This window comes from Vipera ursinii (assembly GCF_947247035.1).
Source record: "Vipera ursinii genome assembly, chromosome: 1".
In the NCBI taxonomy this organism is placed as follows: Eukaryota; Metazoa; Chordata; class Lepidosauria; order Squamata; family Viperidae; genus Vipera; species Vipera ursinii.
The window spans coordinates 359382138-359403630 of NC_139512.1; the positions used below are offsets into that span (position 1 = coordinate 359382138).

Sequence of the window (21493 nt, forward strand, 5' to 3'; positions counted from 1 at the left end):
CGAAGCCCCGTCGGCGCCCCCGACAGGCGCCAAATCCGCTCTCCTTCCGGGGCCGTTTATCACGTTAATGGGATGCCGTAAAATACGGCATAATGCAACACGTACAAAATTGATACATTCTATTAGGGAAATATTGGCTGCATCTTTTAATGGGAAGCTTTAGGGAGACGGATGGCCTCATTAGCCGCCGCGGCGGGCGAGGACCGGGACCCCCGCGCGCTGGCCCCGCCTCGGCTGCCGAGCCTCCCTCCCGGCCTCCCGCCGGCCCGGGAAGAACCTCGGCCCCACTCCAGGCCCCGCGGGAGGCTCGGCGCTGCGGCTGCGCTCCCGGGAGGAGGCCGGAGGGCGCGTCTCGGGTCGAGGGGGGCTGCGGGGGCCCCGGGGTCCCAAGGCCCGCCCCTCCCCCCTCCGCGGGGTGACGGCCCAGCCTCGGGGCGGGGGGAGGCTGCGGAAGTTCTCGTCGTCGCCGTGGCAGCCCGGGCAAAGCGAGGCCTTCCCGGGCAGGACAGCGGCTCCCTTCGCGGGAGCCCCCCGAACGGCCTTGCGGAAGCGGGCATCCTCCGCGGGGTCCCCGGCCTCCCGCTTCGGGGCAGCCGAATCGCCGTCGCCTCCCCCGCCCCGAAAGAGCGCTGCTCGCCCCCGGCTGGCCCCGTCCTCGGCGCTCCCCCCCCGCCCCGCCGCCCCGCCGGGGGAGCCCGAGCCCCGGCACCCTGGCACGGTCAGCAGGAGGGGAGCCCCCCGCCGCTCGCCCGAAGGCGCCGGGCCCTTGTAAGCGAGGCAGCAGGGCTGGGCAGGGTGCCAGGCAGCTGCTGGTCAATACAGCTGTCTCCTGGCACTCCCTTTCCTGCAGTGTATTAATTACATTGTCGATATCTGTCTGTTTCATTAGTGTATTAAATACACAGATCGATAATATATTATCCAGAGACCGTCCAAAGTGGGGGACAGGAGCTGCAGCGTGACTTTGGCCCTGGGGGACGGGGACCTGCGCCCCATGGTGGGCAGCACCAGCCCTGGCCGGACCCCGGGACCTCCGTGCTGGGAGCGGAAGTGCCTGGTGGAAAATGGACCCAGAGGGAGGGCGAGGGGCCCCCGTGATTTTGTGTGGCCCCAAATGCAGATCACAGGAGGAAAATGGCCACCAGACGCTCCCAAATGGCGCTGTGTAAATCCCACAGGGCCCCAGATGCAAGTCATCTCAGGATCCCCACAGAAAGCAGGAGGGAAGGGCCCAGGCAGAAGCCTCAACCCCCCCCCTCCCCGTCAGTCGTGGAGGCCCCAAAGTTTCCGGCTGACCCTTTTTTAGCAGGGTGAAGGAGCCAAGCACAGGAGCCAGTGGACGCAACGGCCAGGGCAAGGGTCACCCAGAGAAGCCCCCCCCCAGTTGTTTCAGGATAACCTTTGGACTGCCCCCTCTCCCCACAGCACTGGGCAGCCGCGGACTGAGCTGGGCTGATCCCTCCCCATCACCATCTAAATGCAGCCTCCCCCCTCTTGGCTTCTGGCAGCTTGGGCCGAGCCCCCCTCTTGCCCCCCCCCACTCAGCAGAGCTTCAGCACAGTAAGGGAAGGTCTCCCCCAAGTGAGAATCCATTATGGAAAATAATTAATTGCTTTCCAGTAATGAGAAACTACTGGCATTTGCATAAAGAGGGCTCAGAAAACAGAAAAAAAATTAAACTCTTTATTAAGAAAGAAGAGGAAATGGGCACCTGCAGACTCACGTCATTTATTTCTGTCAGGAAAAATATAAATCTTCTCTGCATAATCAACAAAAGAAAAAAAAGAGGAAGACACAGCAGTGGGCAGCCCAAAAAAGTATTAATTGAGGCGAAAAACTAAAACGCTGCTCTTCGGTGGCCAAGATTCCCCCGGGGGGGGGGCAAAGCAGCAGGCCTTACCGGCTCCCCTCGGAAGAGGCCACGTTGATGGACATCTGACTCGGCCCTCTATGGAACGGCAGAGGGCGGATATTCCGCTTGGATTAATACTCCCACCCCTGCCACGCCCAGCCCCAACAGCCGCCTGGGACGGGGGGGGGGGGGGGGAAAAGAGAGGCCACCTGTGCTGCCCCACCCAACTGGGCTCTTTGGGGGCTGCTTCTCCTTCAGGGCAGCCGGGGGGGGGCTTTGCTGCAGTGATGGGGGGGGAGAGGGACCGGAGGGCCAGGCCGGCGGGAGAGGGGGGCTCTGCTCTCTGGGGCTCAGCCCAGCCGGGCAGCGTTCTTGCGGATGTTCAGGATCAGCCTCTTGCAGTACTCCTGGTGGTTGATGGGCTTCACCTCCATGGCCGTGGCCTTCAGGCGAGACTCATCCTGGCCAAGAGAGAAGGCAACTCAAGTCTCCTGGCTGGGCACGGCTGCCCCATGGGCTTTGGAGTCTGTTGTGCTGAGAAACGGGAGGCCGTGGGCACGCAAAGCCAGCTGCCCCACCTCTCCCGTGGGGCCTCGGAGCACCTGCAGCCCACGAGCGTCGCCTGCGACCCACACGACAGAGACTGCAGTCTGGTCTGCTTGAGCTGGACAGACCACCTTGTGGTGTGTGTGTGTGCGTGCGTGCGCGCTTTCCAAGCAAGACAGAGCTGCAGTATGAGTCGGTCTCCTCCAGCCCAGCACCCCCAATATGGCAACACCCCCCGCCCCAGTCCTCTTACATTGAACGTCTCCATCTTGACTCGGATCCGGAATTCGTGGGAGGTGAAGTTGGCGTTCTGGATGACCTCGTCGAAAGCTTGCTCATTCTGGGGGGGGGGGGGGAAACAACCCCCTCATCAGCCCTTCCACCCGGCCAGAGCTCTTCCCTGCCCTCAGGACAGATGCCACCCGGCGCTCCGGCTCTCATGGGCATCGCAGCCCCACCCTTTGCCAGGGCTCAGTCCCCCACACCCCCGCAACTGCAAAGTGGAAGCAGACACCCCCCCCTTCTGAGAAAGGCCAGGGCAAGGAGCAGGCCCGGGCCAAGCCAACGCCCGGGAGCCGTCTTGAGGGAGGGGCGGCAACGGGGGTCTCATGTGACTGGCTGCCTTCCCACTCAGGCTCCACAAGGAGACCCCGTTTCTCATCCTCCCCAGCGAGGGCACCTGGGCAGGGAACGGACGTGGCGGGCCCCGAGGTGGACCCTTGGGCTCGATCCCCGAGAACGGGGGCAAGGTGGAACTGTGGTGGGCCCTGCATGGAACAGGACCCCAACCTCGCATTTCACGTGGGGGGGCACAGTGGGAGGCGGCCAGGGGACCCTTCAGGGCCTGTTAAGGTATTCCGCGAAGGAAGCCAGCCAGGGAAGCAGGTGTGTGTGTGTGTGCGCGCGCTCTGGAGGCGTTGGGGGCTGCCCAGGAACGAATCTCTTCTGGGTTCTGGTTGGTGAGGAGGGAAACTGAGCCGGCAGAGATGGGGCCTGTATGGTGACTCCCTAATGAAGGGCTGCAGGTCAACACACACACACACACACACACACACACACACACACACACACACGTACGCACACACGCTGCCCTGCCTGGGGAGGCGAGAGGGGCTCTGTGCGGCCCGCAAGGGCCTCCTGACCTTCTCCTTCAGCTCCCCCAGGTAAGCCGTGTTCTGCCCCAGGATGGCCTCGGCAGACTCCTGGAAGCAGGTCACCCACTGGTTGTCCTGGAAGTCCGCAATGTTCACCTGGGGAGGAAGAAGAGAACTGCAGCCCCCCGAAGGCAGAGACCACCCTCCTCCGAAGACCCAGGCAGGGAGCCGGAGGGGAAGGCAGTGCTGGGAGGCCAGGGGTGGGTCCTGCCGGTGGGGCCCCCAAAGAGGAAGAAGGGGGCCTGCAGGGATGGGCCTCAGTGGGTAGAGCCGTCTCTGGGCCTCCGTTTCTCCTGCAGGTCCCAAGTACGGAGGGGGCATTTTTGCTTCGTTAGCCGCAGGCAGAGAAATAAAAGTGGGCCGTGGGGAAACTGGCCCCCAGGAGCTCCTGTACCTTCCGGCCTAGGACGAGGCCCCCCCCTTCCCCCCTGGCGCTACCCTCAGGTGGATCAGAGAGCGAGGGAGAGAGAAAGGAAAGAGAGAGGGGGATAAATAAATAAAGGAATAAAGGGAGGGGCCTATTTGCAGCCCTTTTTATATCGGAAGAGGCTGTTCATTCCCCCCCCCCGTCCATAAGTGAGCCTCCAGCAGCCAGCAGCCCTCTCCTCCACTGGCCCCCTCCTAAAGGGACGTCGCGGGACCTACTCCGGGGGCCCTTTGGCAGGAGGAAAAGGCCGCTGGCTGGCGGTGCAGGCAGGGGTCCCCATGGAAGCGGCGCGAGGGCAGGAGAGGCGGAACAGCGGTCTCCAAAGAGCCAGCTTCATGCACGGGGGGGGGGGGGGGCAGAAAGGCCACCCCCACCTGGGCCGAGCTCCTTCGCAAGGAGGCTGGCAACTGAGCCGGAGCTGCTGAGCAAGGCAGATGGGGCCCGGGCGGAGAGGCAGGGCCCAGGGCAGGAGAAGTGGGGCAGGAGAAGGCAGCCCCCCCCCCACGGGACCCTTCACTCCCTGGCTCAGGAGGCCTCACCTGCCAGGAGAGCTCAGCTTCAATACATCAAGACTGGGCTCAGTGGGGGGGGGGAAGGTGGGGCAAAGGGGGGGGTTACTAGCCCAGCAATCGGGGGGGGCGTCAGCTCCGAGAAGAGAGAGAGAGACCACCTCCCCCCCCAGGCACCATCCTGTGGCTGCTTTCCAACAAACACCCCCCCCCCCCAAGGAGGGTTTGGCAGGCTCTGGGGGCTGCCCGGAGGTTTCCCACCCGCCCGTTGCGGAGGGGGGCTGGGGGCTGCCGCCTGGCAGGGGCCCTGAAGGGCTGTGCCAGAGGGGCGGGAGGGCACGTTCCCGGCTGGAGGGCAGGAGGCCCGCTGGCTTTCCGGAGGCGCCCCCTCCTCACCCTCCGAGAGGGCCGGTTCTGCTCACTTTGGCTCAGGGACCTATGCCAGGGCGTCCCAGGGGGAGCGGGCTGCCTCTCCTGACGCAACCCCCGGGGACGGCCAGCGCCACCGCCCCGGGTTTGGCCGTGAATGCTGCCCCCACCTCACGCCGCCTCTTCCCCAGGCTGGGCCTTCCCTTGGTCACTCTCACTGATCGTCTCCCAACTTTTAAACTTCTTAAATTGGGGTCCCCAGAACTGGGCGGAAACGTAAACCGGGCTTGTCTGTGGAAACCCCACTTCCGCTGACGAAGCCTAAAACCGCCTTCGGTGCAGCCCCCGCCATGCTGCAAGTTCGGTCAGCGGGCAGTCAACGGAAGGGCGGCCTCTGCGTCTTTTGGGGGGGGGAACCCACAAAAGACGGGGCGGAGTTGCTCCCAGTTGCCAGACCAAAATGTGGATTGAAGCTACGAGCCAGGAGGCTCATGGCAGATGTTCACTGTATGCCGTCAGCTGGTGGCCACCTGCCCAAACTAAATCCGTGGCTGAGATAGATGATCTCTGGGTTCCTTCCCGCTCCACTTACTCCAAGGCCTTTTTGGCAAGGGCCATTACAAAGCCAGGCAGCCCATTTGATTTGGGGCCTCCTACGTGAGGAAACTTTGCATCTCTGCCCTTTCCCTGGATTGCCTTCAGGCCTCTGGCCTTCCTGGGCAGGTGAAAGGCCTGGGGTGGAGGGTCAAGAGGGCCCTGTGGCGTGCCTGGGAAGCCTCTGAGCCAGACCCGGGGGCCCCAGGGCCTCTGCTGGGCAGAGGAGGCTCCCGGCTCCTCCCAGGGCCTCTCTTTCGCTGGGGGGGGTGTGTCGCACCTCAAGGCTGAACTGGGGGTGCCACCCGGGACTCCTGGCTGGACCCCAGATCGTCGCTGCCCTTCTCCCCCCCCCCAGGGCCTGGCTGCCCTCTGGCGGGGAAGGCGCCCCGGGAAAGGCCTCTGGAGCCGCGGACTTACCGACAGGATCATGCGGTACTTGAAGTTGGGGAACTCGCGGTCACACTTCTCGCAGCGGAAGAGGCCGTTGTGCTCGTCAATCACCTTCTTGTTGCAGTCCTGGGAGGGGCAGGCTTGGTACATGCAGTTCTCCTTGCGCAGGTACACCACCGTGCCCACACAGCTGAAGTAATCTGCCTGCAGAGGGAACCGGGGGGTGGCGGAAAGGGGTCGGCGGGGTGCCCCAGGGGTCGGGGCCCACCCGGCACCTGCCACGACGCCCTGCAGTCCCTCCCAGAACGCCACGGGCTCCTCCATTGCCAGCCGCCCCACAAAACCAAGAATAAGAAAGCACAGGCATGCTTAGTGACCAAGCTCACAACGGCACTGAAGCGACTTATGACTGTTTTTCACCCTTACGGCCGTTTCACACGGTCCCGTGAGCGAAAGCCAGACGCTTGGCTCGGCAACCGTCCCAGGGGGCCGCCGTGGCCACGGGCAGCCTTCCCAGCCCGGGAAAGCCCACGAGGGAAGCCAGATTCACTTAACAACCGCAGGGATTCGCTTAACAACCGCGTCAAAAAAGTCATAAATGAGGTAAAACTTATGTAACTGAAATTTTGGCTCCGTTGTGGCCCTAGGTTGGAGGCTGCTTGCAAGTCCAGATTATTATAAGATCTTGAAAGCTCCGCAAGCAGATTTGATCAAGAACTAGACCGGAGAAGGGGGTGGTCTCAGGGCCCCCCCCTCCTCCTCACCTTGTCTCCTTGGCCCAGGTTCTCCACCTTGGCCTCTTGCAGCGTCTTCCAGTTGGTGCTGCTCCCTGCCGCCAGCCCACCCCGCCCGGAAGAGATGGAGGCGGTCTCCAGGTGCTGCCCTTCCGAATCAAACCTGGAGGAAAACGGCTTTTATTTTTAGACGCCGCACGAGGGACTTTTATCAATGAGCCGACCTGGAAATAATTACAGGAGCTGCCATAGATTAGTCACCCAAAGAGCCTCGCAGGATAAGCTGATGACGCTCCGTTCCAATTAGTGCGGAGTTTTATAACCCGAGAGCTGCGGCTGCTCCCCGGAGGGAAGGCAGGGGTGGGCTCGGCGAGGGGAGGGGGAAGCAGGTGGAACCCCCCCCCGGAAAACCTTGGAAGAACTGGCCTGGCCCAACCCTGCCCTTTGCCTGCCTGGCCCAGGCCTGGGATGTGTGTGCGTGTGTGGGGGGGGGAGTTGGCAGGTGAGGGAGAGGCCAGCAGCTCAACAAGGGGGGGGGAAGGGAAAGGCGACTGGGGCTGCCCCCTGGAAAAGCCCCTGGTGGGCCAACCGCACAAAACCCCCTGCATCACCAGCGCTTGGATGGAAATATGGGTCCCTTTGGTGCAGAGCAGTGGGGGGCTCTGCTCCCAGCCCCCTCTTTAAAACACCCCCCCAAACCCAAGTGGGAAGAACTAAGCCCAAGATGCCAGCCTGGCTGCCCCCCCCTCCATGCCAAGGGAGGCTTGCCTGCAGTTGGAGGGCAGGCCTGGCCCCTCCCCCGTTGCTTCATCCAGCTCCTTCCTTCACCCCCCCTCCAGGCCCCCTTCTCCCTCACTGGCCTGCGCCAGCCCTAATTCCTGATGGGGGGGGGATTGCTCATGCAGCTGCCCCTGAAGAGAGCAAGGGGGGGTCCTTTGGGGGGAAACCGAAGCCCCCTCCCATGCTGGGTAGAATGGCCGCCTGCCCCTCTCCCCACCCACGTGCCCCACCCTCATCTTCCATGAACCCACCCCCCACTTTCTTCCCTGACCTTCAGGCCAACCAGGGAGGCCCAGCCTACCTGGCAACGCTCCAAGTCCCCCCCACGGCCCCCTCCTTTCTCCCTTGCAGGCGCTGTCAGGGCCTTGAGCGGCTGGGGGCACTTCAGGGGAACAACGAGCCCAACACAAGCAGGGCGCAAAAGCTTCTCCAGTGCCGAGAGCGGCTCCTGACAAGACTGAGAGCCCCTCGGCCTCCCTCGCAAGAAGGGCGCTGCAGAGGGAGGCCGAGGGCTCTTTCAGGCTGCCACGGGGACCGGTCGTGGCCAGTCGTAGAACGAAGACGTGCGCTCCAAAGCGGCAGCTCCCTTCTCCCGGCGACCGCTGTGGCCCCCGCACCCTTAGGCAGACGGCGGCTGCCCCCCAGGGGCCCTCCGGGGTCAGGCGGCAGCTCCCCCCGCAAGCCACGAACTGGAAGGAAAAGTCGCGCTGAGGGGGACAGCCAGTTCGTCTGGCCCAAGACCCTCCAGCCGGCTCATTTCGCATCCTGAACGCAGCCCCCTCTCCACCCTGGCCTTTTGCCTCCCCCCGCAGGGGAACCTGACCCCCACTCTGCACCAGGCTGGAATCGGTGGGGCTGGTTGCCCCCTCAAGCTCTCAGCAGCTGATCTGGGCAGTTGGCCATCCCATCGGTCGCCTCTCGACTGCGGAATGGCTGGACTCGCCCTGCAGCCTCTTCGCACGCGCTGCATAACCTGGCCGCCCCAGCGGACCGAAGCGCCGAGGAGCTGTTCCCGGGGAAGGCGAGAAAAGAGCCAGTCGGGAGGGACCGGAGAAGCCATGCCAGAGTCCAGGGGCTGAAGCAAGCGGGAGAAGGGAACAGCCCCATCCTGATTCTCGGCAGTGTTTGGGGGGGGGGGGGGACAGCAGCAGAGAGAGAGGAGCCCGGAGGGGCTCTCGAGCTTCTGCCCTTTCACCCGCCACAGGCGCAGCGCTCCTGGCGGTGCCTCTTCCTGGACCGGCTCTGGGCAGGCTGGATCCGGCCAGTCTCTCCGCCGGGAAGGGTGACTGGGCACAGGGAAGGCCGAGCAAACTTACCAGCCTCGCAGCTTGAAGGACTCCGGGCAGTCGGGGTTCACCAGGAGGCTGCTGGAGGAAACCACGGAGAGACTCCGCCCCCCAAAGTCCGAGACTCGGGCCCCCCGGATGGCCACTACCGGCTGCCGAGAGCCATCGAACTTCTCCGCCTGCAAAGCCGGGAAGGAGCAGAGATGCCGAGGTCAGGGCGGGAAGGGCAGCCTTGGGGGAGGGAGGGGGACTCGAGGCCAGAAACAGGGGGGCAGATGTCAAACTGCTCGTCCTCCTCCCCCCCCCTTCGGAGAGCCTGGATCTCGGTGCTCCAGGCAGGGGGGTCTCGGCCTTCCTGCCCCGGGCCCCAGCGACGCCTGGGGCGACTGGAGCCGCTGAGCCAGGCCTGGTTGGGAAGCACTGCTACTTACGTCGGCGCCCCAGAGAGTGGCCGTCACTGTCTTGCCCGACATGTCCACCAGGTGCAACTCTCTCTTGAAGACCTCCCGATTGGAAGACTTGATGGTGATCTTCTGAGGCTCCTCGTAGCTCTTGCAGATCCCGATCACGTCTGGGAAGCAAGGCCAGGCTGGAGGGGCAAAGAGCCTTGCCCCCCACCCCCAAGGGAGAAGCCCCTCCTCTGCCCTCGCCAGCTGCCCCCCCAACGGAGAACCTCCCTTCCCCACAAGGCCCCTCCCAAAGCTTTCTCCGTGCTAGCGAGCAGAGACCTTCCTGGCTGAAGGGGGGGGGGCAGCCCCAGAAGACGCCAGCGGCACCTCCAGCACCCCCACAGGGTGCCTGAGGCCCCTCCTGCTCCTGAGCCGAAAGGAGGGGGACAGAACGGGCGGGGGGTGTGTGTCAATGCCCTGGGAGGCCCCTGGGCTGCAACCGCTCTGGGCTCTGCCAGGGCATCTGGTCCCTGAAGAGAAGCTCCGGGCAGCGTCTCTGGCTGGAGCCCACCGAGCTCCTGGCCCCTCACGCCGCAGTGGGTGCCAGCGGTGCTCTTCAGCCCAGGATGCCAGAGGAGCGGGCAGGCCAAGAGCCTCTGTGCCGAGGCCGGTGCCTCTGCTCAGAGCCCAAACGGGCCCGTTCTGGGTTACCTGGCCCTTGGGACCGTGCCCACCGCCGCAGCGAGAGGCCCTCCCCAGCCCGGCCGGTGACTGACCCACGAGGGAGTCCTTGCTTGCGTTTTCCAAGTCCCCGATGGCCACGAAGTCAAACTGCACGGAGGGCAGGTGCTGGGCGTCCTCGCAGGGAACGATGGACGTCTCGTTGGAGAAGGTGATCTCGTAGTCGTTCTTCACAGACGAGAACTGCTTGTTGGCCGTCTTCAGGTTGCCTTTGGAGAAGTAGTAGACCTGAGGCGGCAGAGAGGGCACAGCTGAGAACCGGGCAGGCCCCAGATGGGCTTGGCAGGAAGAGTTACTGTTTCAGGACTGTTAACCTTGAAGGGCAGCTAAACGGAACAGTCGCTAAGTGAGAACAGTCGTTCACGGCCGGCCTTCCGCTTTGCCCCCTGCACTGCTGAGCGGGGCTGCAGCACCCACCAACCCCCCCACCCCCCTACCTTGTTCAGCTCGAGGAGAGGGAAAAACTTGTCCGCTTGGTCATTAAAGGCCGTTGCTCGGATCTCACCCTGGGGAGAAAACAGTCAACACGCAGCAGCTTCAGAAAGGGCCTCCGGAGCGTAGCGCCACTCTAGGGCAGCGGTTGGACCACATCCGCCACGGGGGCCCTGCCTGTCCCGCTTGACCCTTTTGGAAACCGTGCCCAGGATGGTCAACTCCGAAGAAAAGCGTGTGGGGGAAGATGTAGCGGAGCAACCGGCCCACAACAAAAATGGAATCTACGCCATGCGACGTCAGCCGCCCAGGCCACCCACTGACGGTGAGGCTGTGGGCCGTTACCAAATGCCAGCTAACGATTTCAAAATCAAACGAGAAAGTGAACAAAATTAACATCTTCCTCCCTCGGTTTGTCAAATCCTGATCTAGCTGGATCGTCCCCTCAAGCTGAGGCAACAGACACCTCGCTGGGCCCTCCGAGGCCTGTGCAGCCCGCCCGGGGGATCTGCTGGCCGGCCAGGCCTCCCTCCCTTCCGCCCCAGCAATCGGGGACATCACCACCCTGGGAAGAGCAGCACACACACACACACACACACACACACGGTGTTGTGAGAAGCCCTTCCTGAAGGGGCAATTAAAAGCGGAGCTCAGGCACCAGCAGCCAAGACGCTTATGCAAGGGGAGGAACGAGACGGCTGTCCAAAGGCTGCCGGGAGGAGCAGGCAAAGGAACTGCATCTTCCGGGCCCGGGCGTCTTTTTGCATGTCCTCTCCGGAAAGCGAGCGGGCACCACGCGGCTCGTGTCACCTGCTTCACGCCTTGAGCGGGCCAACCCAGTCGGTGCCCCCCAGACTGTCCGATTGCACCCTCATTTCCTCACGAAGGGACGCTCTCCCGGCCTCCCCGTCCCGGGGAAATTGCCCAAGGACCTTTCTTCCCCATCTTTTGACTTTTTTTCTTTGGCCAATGCCCCTCACCCAAACCTGTGGAGCAGGGCCCCCAATTGCCCACCACCGCTGGGCCTTGAGCCTTAGAACTGGGCCACTGAAGCACACATCCCCACCTGCACGAGCCCGCCTCTCCTGCAAATGTATTTATATCTTTTAACTTTTTGTTTTTGTGAGCCGCCCTGAGTCCTCAGGGAGAAGGGCGGCATATAAATTTAGTAAACCTTAACCTTAAATGGAGATACACGCGCGCGCACACACACACACGCTTGCCTGCCACTTGGGCAGAACCATCCCCTCTTCCCCCCCACCCCCACCGGTCCCCAAAGCTGGAAAGGTCGGAGAACTCTGCTTTCGAGGACCCAGCTTAAAATTTAATCTCAATTTATAGGAAAATGCCCGATCCAGCGGGAGCAAGCAAAGGGAGCTCAGAGGAAGCCGAGTCTCTCTCCCGGCAAGCGGGAAGCAGGGCGGCAGCTGCATCAGCTGGAGGCATTTCAGGGCGGGAGCCATTTCAACACAAGCCCCCCCCCCACCCCTCCTCTCATGCTTCAGACAGGCAGCCGGTCTGGCCCAAGGCCTCTGCCCAGGCGACCAGCCCTCCTTGAGGCCCCCGACACGGCTGCTGAGGGCCCCTTGGGAGAAGCCCCGGCTTCCGGAGGCGAAAGGAACGGCGATTCTTCGTGGCCCCAGACGGCCCCCACCTGGGCCTTTCCAGGGGCAGCCCCCGCCTGGGCGAGGCCAGCACTTACGCTCTCATCCACCATCTCCATGGAGAAGAGCTTCCCTTCGCCCCGGGAGTTGCTCCAGGTGCGGATCTGGCCCTTCTGGGTCACCCGGGCACAAATGGTCCACCTGGAAAGACACAGCAGCCACGGAGGGAGCTGAACTCGGCCCGGCCTGCGGCTCCAGAAAGGCCGGACCCCAGGACCCCCCTCCCCGAGGAAAGGCATCCGTGGGGCCCCAGAGGGACTCCAGACCAGCCCACCCTCTGGCCGGCCCTTCTCTGCGCCGACTCCCCCCATTCAACGCTGGGCTAACCGCTCCATTCGGCTGCTTTTATTATTGTTTGTTGTCGCCTTTGTATTTCTGGACTGAACTTATTATTATCGGCCACGATTCCGTCAAAATTAATGTAACTTTACCGTTTGGTGAATCGTCCCATCCCGCTCCGCCTCCCCTTCCTTCCGCTCCCCAGAGGGAAGGCCCGAGTGGCCACGATGGGCGCTGCCATCGCCCCACCAGGCAGGGAGACGGGCTCCCCTTCCTCACTGCTGCCCCCTCCCCCCCTGGGTCCCACCGCTGCAACCCGGCCTCGGGAGGAAGGCAGAGCCCCAAGAACGAGAGAGGCCTTCGGAAAGCCGGGCAGACACATCCGGCTGGGAGCCCCAGAGCACCGGGCAGACTCACCACTCAAAGGCGGCTCTGCTGGCTTGCCAGCCCCTTTGCCCCACGGCGACCCACCAACGGCCTTTGAAGCCCACTTCTCTACACTTAATCACTGCCCCGTTGCGGGAAATCGTCCCACCGTCCCTGCTGAGCCCCGTAAAGGAAGAGGCGGCTGGCGGCCAGGGCAGCCTTCCACTTACTTGGACTGGTAAGGGTTCAAGCTGGCAATAGGCACCACCTTGACCTGAGATCCCCCCGGAGTGCTCAGGATGCCGGAGCTCCCTGCGTTCCCCAGCAGTTTGGAAGGGCCGGGGTATTTTGCCCCTGGAGTAAAACAAAGTCGCCCACATCACCGTTGGCACCTGGGGTGATGCCAACTCCTCAAGCAGCTGCCCTGGGACTGCCCAAGAACCGCTCCGTCCCCTGACGAAGGGGCAGAGAGCCAGGACTGGCGTGTGTCTTGGGTGACGAGTCATTCCGTAGCCACCAATGATGTCCCCCCCCCCGGCCCCACTGAGGCCCTTGCTGGGCAGAGCAAACACCGCCCTCCCCCGACTAAGCAGGGTGAGGGGCCGGGAAGGAAGGCGTCCTCAGGAAAGAGGCCTCCGTCTCTGGCCTCGGCCAGGGAGACACCCCCCTTTCACTGCTCACAAAGAGAACTACTGGGGGGCAGCAGAGCCCCCCAAAGCCCAGGCGTGGGCACAGTGCCCGCTCGAGGGGCTCTCGCCTGCAAGCTGCCTGGGACTCTTTGGGGATCTGCTCCCACAAACTCACACGGCCTTGCTGGAGCCTGTCACTACACAAACGACACAAAACCTCCCCCTTAATTTACTCTTCCAGGCTACTTGGAAAGAAGCACACACAAACACACACACACCCATTTCCCCCCCCCCGCCCCCAAATGAAAAGAATGAAGCTGTCTGTTCTCTGCCAAGTTCTCTGCCACCCCGGGCAGGTTCGCCTCCTTTAGTAGCAATTAACATCCCCGCCTGCCATAATTATGTGCCAGCTCTGGAGATGATGGGATCCCTCATTATTAATTAAGCTCCGCTGTGACCTGACAAGGCTGAAAAATGCTTTTCCCGCTTTGGGTTCCTGTGCCAGATTCCCCTTTCAGCTGTGCGTCCCCTGCTTGCTTACAGGGGGAGCCCAACAAAAGACCCCACCCACCCCGGAAAAGCTCCTGGCCATTCAGAGGCCACCCAAACTCGGAGCCGGGTGCCAATCAAGGCAGCGGGAGAAGCTCTGGGCCGCCACGTGCCCCCTCCCCCCAAGTCCTCTGGCTGGCTCCGTGGCCCGCCTGGGGGCTTCCCTTGGAGATCCCAGAAATGGAGGCCTCTTTCCTAAGGGCGGCTTCCTTCTTCCCAGAGGGCAGCCCTTCCGGCAGGGGTCCTGCCTGCCACAGCAATGCCTCATTTTTTGGGGGGGGCACGGGGAACTGGCTTTGGGACAGTGCCCCGTTCCCTTGGCGGCCCCCTGCCATCTGCAAGGCCAGATGCTGCTCCCTCTGCACACAGCTCTCTGGCAGCAGCCACGGCCACCGGGGGGGGGGCGGCTTCTGACGGGGTCACTGCCCAGAAGGTCTCTCCCGTCTGAGAAGCCAGGCTGGAGCCGGGCCCTCGGGCAGTGCTTCCAGATTGGGGTTTTAACAGAAGCAGAGCTGAAGGAGGAGCAACTGACGTCACCAGAGCCCCCTCCCCTTACCTGCATCTGGAGCCCCGCTCTGGAGCCCCGCTGGCTTGCTCTGGAAAGGGCCGGGTGCCGGGCTGGGGGCCGTGGGTTGCCGCCCTGCTTGGCCAGCTCCTGTTTGGGGAAGAGGAGACATTTACAGGGCGTGAGTGGCCCGGCGCTCTCCCTGCAATGCGCAAAAGGCAAGCAGAGGCCCTCCTGGATCTGAATCCACCTCCCCCCACCCCCGGCAAAGGGGACGTAGGGGGCGCTGCCTCTCTGCCACCGCCAGAGCAAAGGCCTAAAGGGGCCACTGACGCGGCTGGAAGGAGGAGGGGAGGAGGAGACAACATCCCAGGGAGCAGGAAATCCGTGGCTCCCAGCCAGGACATTCCACTGTGCCTGGAACCGCAGCCTCTCGCGTCCGAGAGGGCGGGAAATCGGCCACCTGGCACCCAGGGCAGCCTTTGGGGCCCACGGGGCAGAAAACCGGATGTGAGCGGAGACCAATGAAAGCAGCCCTGCCTCCCCTCCTGGGACCTTTAAAGCTGCCGTGGGACAGAAACCCCGCCGGAAGCCCCAGGACAGGCGAACCCAGAAGCCCCCCCCCCCGCGGCTCCTTTTGCCAACGGGCAGTGAACGGAGGGGACGGTTTGTGTGCCCAGGGGCTGCAAGGGGAGAGGAAGCACCCGTTTGGGGCAGGCAGCCGGAAGGGAAACGAGCCCCAAGACAGGGATTCCGGAGAGGGGAAGCAGAATGAAGTTCTCCACCACAAAGCTGGCGGTGGAATGCTTCACTTTTTTTAAAAAAATTATCACCTATTCAGCGAGAGAGGCTCCTCTGAAGCATCGCAATTTACAACCCCCCCCGGCCGTCCCTAGAAAAGCAGGAGGGTGCAGACTGGTCTGGGGGCTGATGCAGCTGCCTCTTTGGGGGGCTCTCTGCTGCCTGGAGGAGAGGCCGGCCGGAAAAACAGCTCTTACTCCGCTTCTCCAGCCGAAGCCATGATGGCTGCCCGGGTATGGACAGCCCAGGCCCCTGACTCAACAGCCCAGCCCCCCTGAGCACACCGGCCTCCAGAGCCTTAGGCAGCTGCTGCAACGTCCGTTGGGCTTTTCTCTCCTGTCGCACGGCCTGCCTCTCTCCCCCCCCCCCAAACTGGTAATGGAAAGTAGGCTGGTTGACATGGAGGCCTCCTCTTTACTGGAGAGCAAGGCAGGTGCCCCCCCCCCGATGCTCCTTGGGGCCCCTGAGTGGCACAAAGGAGCACCCAGGAGCGCCAAGCCTTGCAGGCAACCCAGACCGTCCCCCCCCCCCCGGTCATTGCTTCCCCACCCCCAGGAGAATCAGGAAGAGCCAGTCTGCAGTCCTCTTAACGCCCAGGATTGTGTTTGGCCCCTGCCAGAGTTGTTGTCTTGTGGCCCCCACTGTCATTTATTGTTTTCTGAATTTACCTCCCGCCCTTGCAGACATAACACCTAACAAGAACACGAAGCACACAAATTAATTACCACTCAGACAGGACAAAGCGCAACGCTATATGTGTGAGATGATGTAAGAGCTATTTCTATTTCAGTGGCGCTTGGTCTGAGAGGCGAGCGGGGAGCGAGAGTCCCCCGTCCCTCCCTCTGCCCCCCCCAGTGGAAAGCCTCTCCCAGGTGCCCCACAGGTAAACCTCTCTTGGACAAACCCCCCCCCCCCCCCGCCCCTGGCTGTTTATGAGGCGGCAGCTTATTCATGAGGGCTCCCCAGCCCCATTCCCAGGGAGATCGGCATAAACAGCTCCAGGCCCTGCTGAGAGAAGAGTGGAGGGGGGGCGACTCCCCCCCCCCCCGCCGGACCCCTTTTCTGAAATGCAAATGGGAGGTGGTGCCTTCTGAGCGTTTGACGGATCAAAGCGGATCAGCTCCATCAGTGGGTAACGTATAATCAAGGAGAGGCATTTGAAGACGGCGCCTTGATATCTGCCATTTAAGAACAAGACTAGTTAACCCGGAGGAGGAGGAAGAAAGCGCCTTTCAGAAAAAGGAGAATTAATTCCTTAGAGCCACAGAGGCCACTGAGCTGCTGTTGGACTCCCTCCTCCTCCGTAAATCAGAGTGAGGGGCCTGGAGAGCTGCTTGCGGGGGCTCCAGGCGGGAGGAAGGGGCTCCGCCTGGTTCACAAGGCAGCTCCACCTCCGGTGGGAGCCCCTGAGGGCCTCCGGGGTGAGGAGGGGTGTTAGATGTTTTGTGCCAGCCATGGCAGTTCCCCAAAAAGGTCATCAGATGGGAGCAAAGAGGCTTCTTTGCTTCCACTGATGAGTCAGGGGTCCCAGGCCCCTGCAGTCCCATTGGCGAGAGTTTTATGGTTAGGGAAGGGCTGAGACCCCCCATAAATACCTCTGCTCAAGGGGCTGCTCTTCGTTCTGCTTCTAGTTCTTGTTCTGTTCCAGTTATGCTACGCTAGCTTGCTCTCTGTTCTTTTGTTCTCTCTCACATGCAGGCATGGATGCCTCCATGCCAAGTAATTCTTTCTCTCTAATCTATTGATAAATAAAGATCATATGATTGCATCTCTGCGTTCTGCTTTTCACTTGGAAGCACCTTAACGATCCATCGACCTTGTGAGACCATCTCACAAGTTGGAAGCAAGAGGATGGTTTAAGGCAACGCTTCCAAGCCAGCGGCTACTACAAGATGTCTGGAAGTTCCAGCACAAACCCATTTAAAATGGATGGCAGGAGATCTCCGATTGTGACCAGGAGTCTTCAATCAAGATCAGAAGCCCTGCATCCAGCCCCTGATGCAAACTCCGCTCCAGGTGAGAACACAGATGACCTCCATTCTCCCAGAGGATCCAGCGGAGCGACAGGGACCCCTCTGCATGCCACAGAGGGAAGCATGGAAGGCTTGCAGTCCGCCCAAGACTGCCCAGATGCAGCAGAAACGGCCCTGGCCCAAGCCAAATGCCGCGTGAGCCAGATGACTGAACAGGAACGCGAAGAGCTGCTTCTAAAGTTCCTTGCAACACAAAGGGCGCCACAAGCCTCTCCACGGGGGATCCCAGCGCAGGAAGCCTCTGGACACCTGGTGAGTTCTTCCCCAGTGCCCACGAGCCCCACCAATATGGCACCCGCCACCCTGAGTGACCCCGGGACCCCAGAGCTTTTGGTGCGAAATTTCCCGCCAAACTGTAACCTACAGCTTCCTGGGGCAACCGGAAGCAAGATGGCGGCCCCCAGGGCACCCACATGGCCTGATACCGGAAACAAGATAGTGGCCCCCAGTACACCCACATGGTCTAATAAAGATAGGCCTCAACCAAGCCTGGAGGCCCAGCAATCTGTAGCATCCAGCCAAAGCAGCATGGAAACCCCCTGGTCCTCCCCACCAGAAAGCCTTAGGGCCTACGATGACAATGAAGCCTGCCAGCCGCGCCTACTGCAGCAGAGATTGGAGCAACTATCCAGACCCTGGTTGCAGCTCTGAAGGCTAAAACGACTACAGCCTCAACATCGGGGGTAGCCAGCCTCCCTGACCACCCAAGGCCTCCTGTCCTCTCCCCGGGGCCTAACTGCCGGGAGGGGTCCAGCCTGGAGCCTCCCAACTTCGTCCTGCAACCCCAGAGGGCCCCTAGTGAACCCCTGGGGCCCCCAGCCTACTTTTTGCCGCCGCCCAGTCGCCCTGCTTGCCAGATGATCTTCGGGGGGGGGGGGGCTCCGGAAGAGCCCCCCCCTCCAGATCCATCTTCAGCAGCCCCCAGGTTCTTCAGGACCAGCGATGGGCTTCTCAGTGCAATTCAGGCAATCCATGTGCCATCCAGCCTCCATCTTCCAATCCTCGCCCTCCGGTGAGGGCGAGGATTGCAAGTGGGACTGACAAGAATTCTTTTTCACCTGCCTCTAACCTCCCGAACGATTTTAGAAAACTGCAACTTGGGGGGGAGAATTACAACAGTTGGAATAGAGATGTGCAGGTATGTCTATTAAAGGATGGGACTCTAGAGATGGTTCTGAACTCCCCACCTCTCCCCTGGGGACCCCGAGAAGAGTGGCATCATAGACAAGCATACACCACTCTGCTGAGCTCACTGGATGCCAACTTGTTCTCCAGCATTCCAGATGGACTCACAGCTGGTGAAGTTTGGCGGTTATTATACAATTTATTCAACAGCGACAGCATCGGTTCGATCACCAGACTTACAACTGAGTTTTACTCATCCAGACTGAGGTTTGGAGCCAGTATGCCTGAACATCTTGGAAAATTGAAGGCACTCAGAGCAGAACTGGTGTCCAGAGACCACCCTGTAACTGATGCGAACATGGTCGCTGTCATTCTGGCTTCCCTGGACAGAAATTGGAGCAGCTGCATTGTTTCACTGGAGGGGACAACGAAGGAAGCCATGACTCTGTCCTACCTCACAGGGAGACTCATCGAAGAAGATAGGAGGAGAAGAGATGCAGGAGAATACGCCAGAGTCACCACTCAGCAAGCCAGAAGGGGGCACCACAACTCAGAGCAGGTTAATGCTCTACTTAAGTGTTTCATCTGTGACTCTGAGGGGCACCTCAAGAAAGACTGCCCCCATCACCAACAAGGCCCCAAGTGCGGTCCCAATCAAGGAAGGGGCAAGGAAGGGGGCGTGGTGGGGGAAAAGGTAGTGCCAAGGGCAATTTTCTGCATAATTGTTCCCTCACCCCCATAACAAAGGCTGATAGCCCCACTGACTTATGGTTACTGGACTCTGGAGCTTCATCTCACATTACCAATGAGTCAAGGGTTTAAAAGGTTAAAGAAAATTCACTCATCTGTCAAGGTGGCAAATGGGGATAAGGCTTTGGTTGTTGGGGAGGGCACCGTTTCTGTACCCGGGCTAGGAAAAGTTGAAGGGGTATTGCACGCTCCCTCCATTGCCAACAACCTATTAAGCATTATCAAATTGTGTGACGATGACAAGGTGGAAGTTTTATTTCACAAGGGGGGAGGTCATGTCACCCGGAACCAGAGGGTCATTGGAAATATTGCCATCATAAATGGTTTGCCATACTTCTCCCGAGAGCCCACCCACCTCAGAAGGGGCCCCACAGCCAGCCCCAAGGCTGTTTAAGGAGCGCAAGGCCGAAGCGGTTGCACTCAAGCCCCCACAGCCTGCCCAAAGGATTTCCAAGGGCAGTGTGGGCAAGAAACCCGAATCTCAGCAGGCACCTACAGCACCACTCAAGGCAACTAGAGCCAAGAGGGTGTCAGTGGGGAAGCCGCTCCACGATAAGTGTGCCCATCTCTTACACAGAAGATTAGGTCATGCAAGCTTCCCTGTAGTTAAAAAGATGGGAGAATTTGCTGAGGGAGTCCAGCTCAAGGATTGTGACGTGTTCCTGGACTGTGCCATTTGCAAGAAGACAAAGAGGAAGGCTGCCCCCATCCCTAAGATGTCACTGCGTAAGGCCCAATACCCATACCAATTAGTACATGTTGATTTGGTTGGGCCTTTCATACCATCCCTAGGGAAAAGACAGTATTTTCTCACTGCCGTTGATGATTTATCACGATACGGCCACGTGTATACCCTCACAGAAAAATCCGAAGCCTTTGACACCATAAAGTCACTGTACAACTTTGTAGAGACCCAGTACAAGACCAAGATCGCACAACTGCAGAGCGATCGCGGGGCTGAGTTCATGTCCCGAAACTTCCAGGACTGGGTAAGGCGTAAGGGCATCCGCCATTTTCTTACTGCACCATTCACCCCTGCTCAGAATGGCGTAGCAGAGAAAAGAAATGGAATCCTGCAAACTATGATGCGTAGTCTGATTGCAGACGCTGGGGTCGCAGAATCATACTGGGCAGAGGCGGTGCACTACGCCAATTACACCTTAAACCGCACCTGGAGCAGTGTTGTGGACCAGACCCCATATTTCCTGGTCCACGGTAGGAAACCAAGTCTGGGACATTTACGTGTGTTTGGTTCCTACGCGTGGGTACACATCCCCAAGCAGCTGCGGAAGAAGGGGAGATCTGTCTCCCAGAGACTGAGGTTCTTGGGCTATGCTCCTGGCTCCAAGGCCTATCGTTTCCTGGGAGAAGGGGGCAGGCCTGTGACTTCCCAATCTGCCTCTTTCGAAGAGGACTCCAATTGGACCCAGATCCACTCAAATGATCTGAGCCCATATGCCAACTGACCCAGCAAGGACACACCGACCACGACATCACCTGAGGCGACCACATACCCTGCCTCCGACGAAAGTGAGGAACAAGACGAAGATGCGTCCAGTCCCATGGGGGAAGACACGCCGTCTTCACCCCCAGCGACGCCTCAGAGACCCGCGGAAGAAAAGGGCGGTGAGTGGCAGAAGGTAAGGAGGTCAAAGCGGTCCAACAAAGGGATCCCGCCAAAGAGAATTGACATTGGGCACATCGCGTCTGTCAACAGTGTTGTGGTCACCCCAAAATCTTTCTCTGACATCCAGGAGCTGCCCATCGAAGAACAGGAGAAATGGCAGCTCGCGATGGAGAAGGAAATGGACAGCCTAAGAAAACTCAAGGTCTTCACCCCCCAGCAACCACCAAAGGAGAGAAAAGTCATTGGCACAAGGTGGGTTTACAAGGCCAAACCACTTGCCAATGGCCTCTACCTGTATAAGGCCCGTTTGGTAGCTCAGGGATTCGCTCAACGCTACATGGAGGACTACGGGGAGACCTACTCTCCAACCGTCCGGGCAGAGAGCGTCAAAGCCGCCCTCGTAACTGCAACCGCTCAGGGGGAGGAAGTTTTTCAATTCGACATCCAGACGGCTTACCTCCACGCCAACTTGGACCGGCAGATCTACGTGAGGGCCCCTCCTGGCTACCAGCAAGAAAGGGGAAATACATGGTTGCTCCACAAAGGGTTATATGGCCTCAAGCAGTCGGGGAAATTATGGTATGACTGCCTTAGAAAAAGTTTAGAACGAGTTGGTTTCACTGCATCCCATGCAGATGAATGTGTCTTCACACGCAACTCCAAGGGTACCACAGAACGGGTGTTAGTTTATGTGGACGACCTACTATATGTAGGGCCTGACAAGGAAGGGTGTGATGAATTTGCCAAGGCCCTGGAAGAAAAGTTTACTCTGAAGTCTTTGGGGTGGGTTGACAAGTACTTGGGTGTGCACATCTTGGACACTAAGGGGGGGTTCGCTCTATCTCAAAAAGAAAAGATAGAGGAGTTATTGGCCAAATGCAAAATGGCAGAATCTAACCCAACGCATAGCCCGATACAAAGTGACTATTACAATCACACTCACAAGGACGGTCCTGAGT

At 60.5% G+C, this 21493-nt stretch overlaps 1 protein-coding gene across 3 annotated transcripts in view; it reads right to left on the minus strand.

The window, feature by feature from the left end:
• Positions 1-1669: 1669 nt before the first annotated feature.
• RPA1 (replication protein A1) overlaps positions 1670-21493 on the minus strand; it is a 216070-nt gene continuing 196246 nt past the window's right edge. For all 3 annotated transcript variants that reach the window (XM_083379727.1, XM_083379729.1, XM_083379728.1), the window contains 12 exons: positions 14250-14348; positions 12746-12869; positions 11909-12011; positions 10212-10280; positions 9810-10002; positions 9076-9215; positions 8675-8823; positions 6609-6741; positions 5872-6048; positions 3541-3648; positions 2652-2738; positions 1670-2313 (listed from right to left, as the gene is read on the minus strand). In XM_083379727.1, coding sequence (XP_083235853.1) covers positions 2203-2313; positions 2652-2738; positions 3541-3648; positions 5872-6048; positions 6609-6741; positions 8675-8823; positions 9076-9215; positions 9810-10002; positions 10212-10280; positions 11909-12011; positions 12746-12869; positions 14250-14348 — 1493 coding nt within the window. In that variant the 3' untranslated portion in view covers positions 1670-2202. The remainder of the gene's footprint in view (positions 2314-2651; positions 2739-3540; positions 3649-5871; positions 6049-6608; positions 6742-8674; positions 8824-9075; positions 9216-9809; positions 10003-10211; positions 10281-11908; positions 12012-12745; positions 12870-14249; positions 14349-21493) is intronic.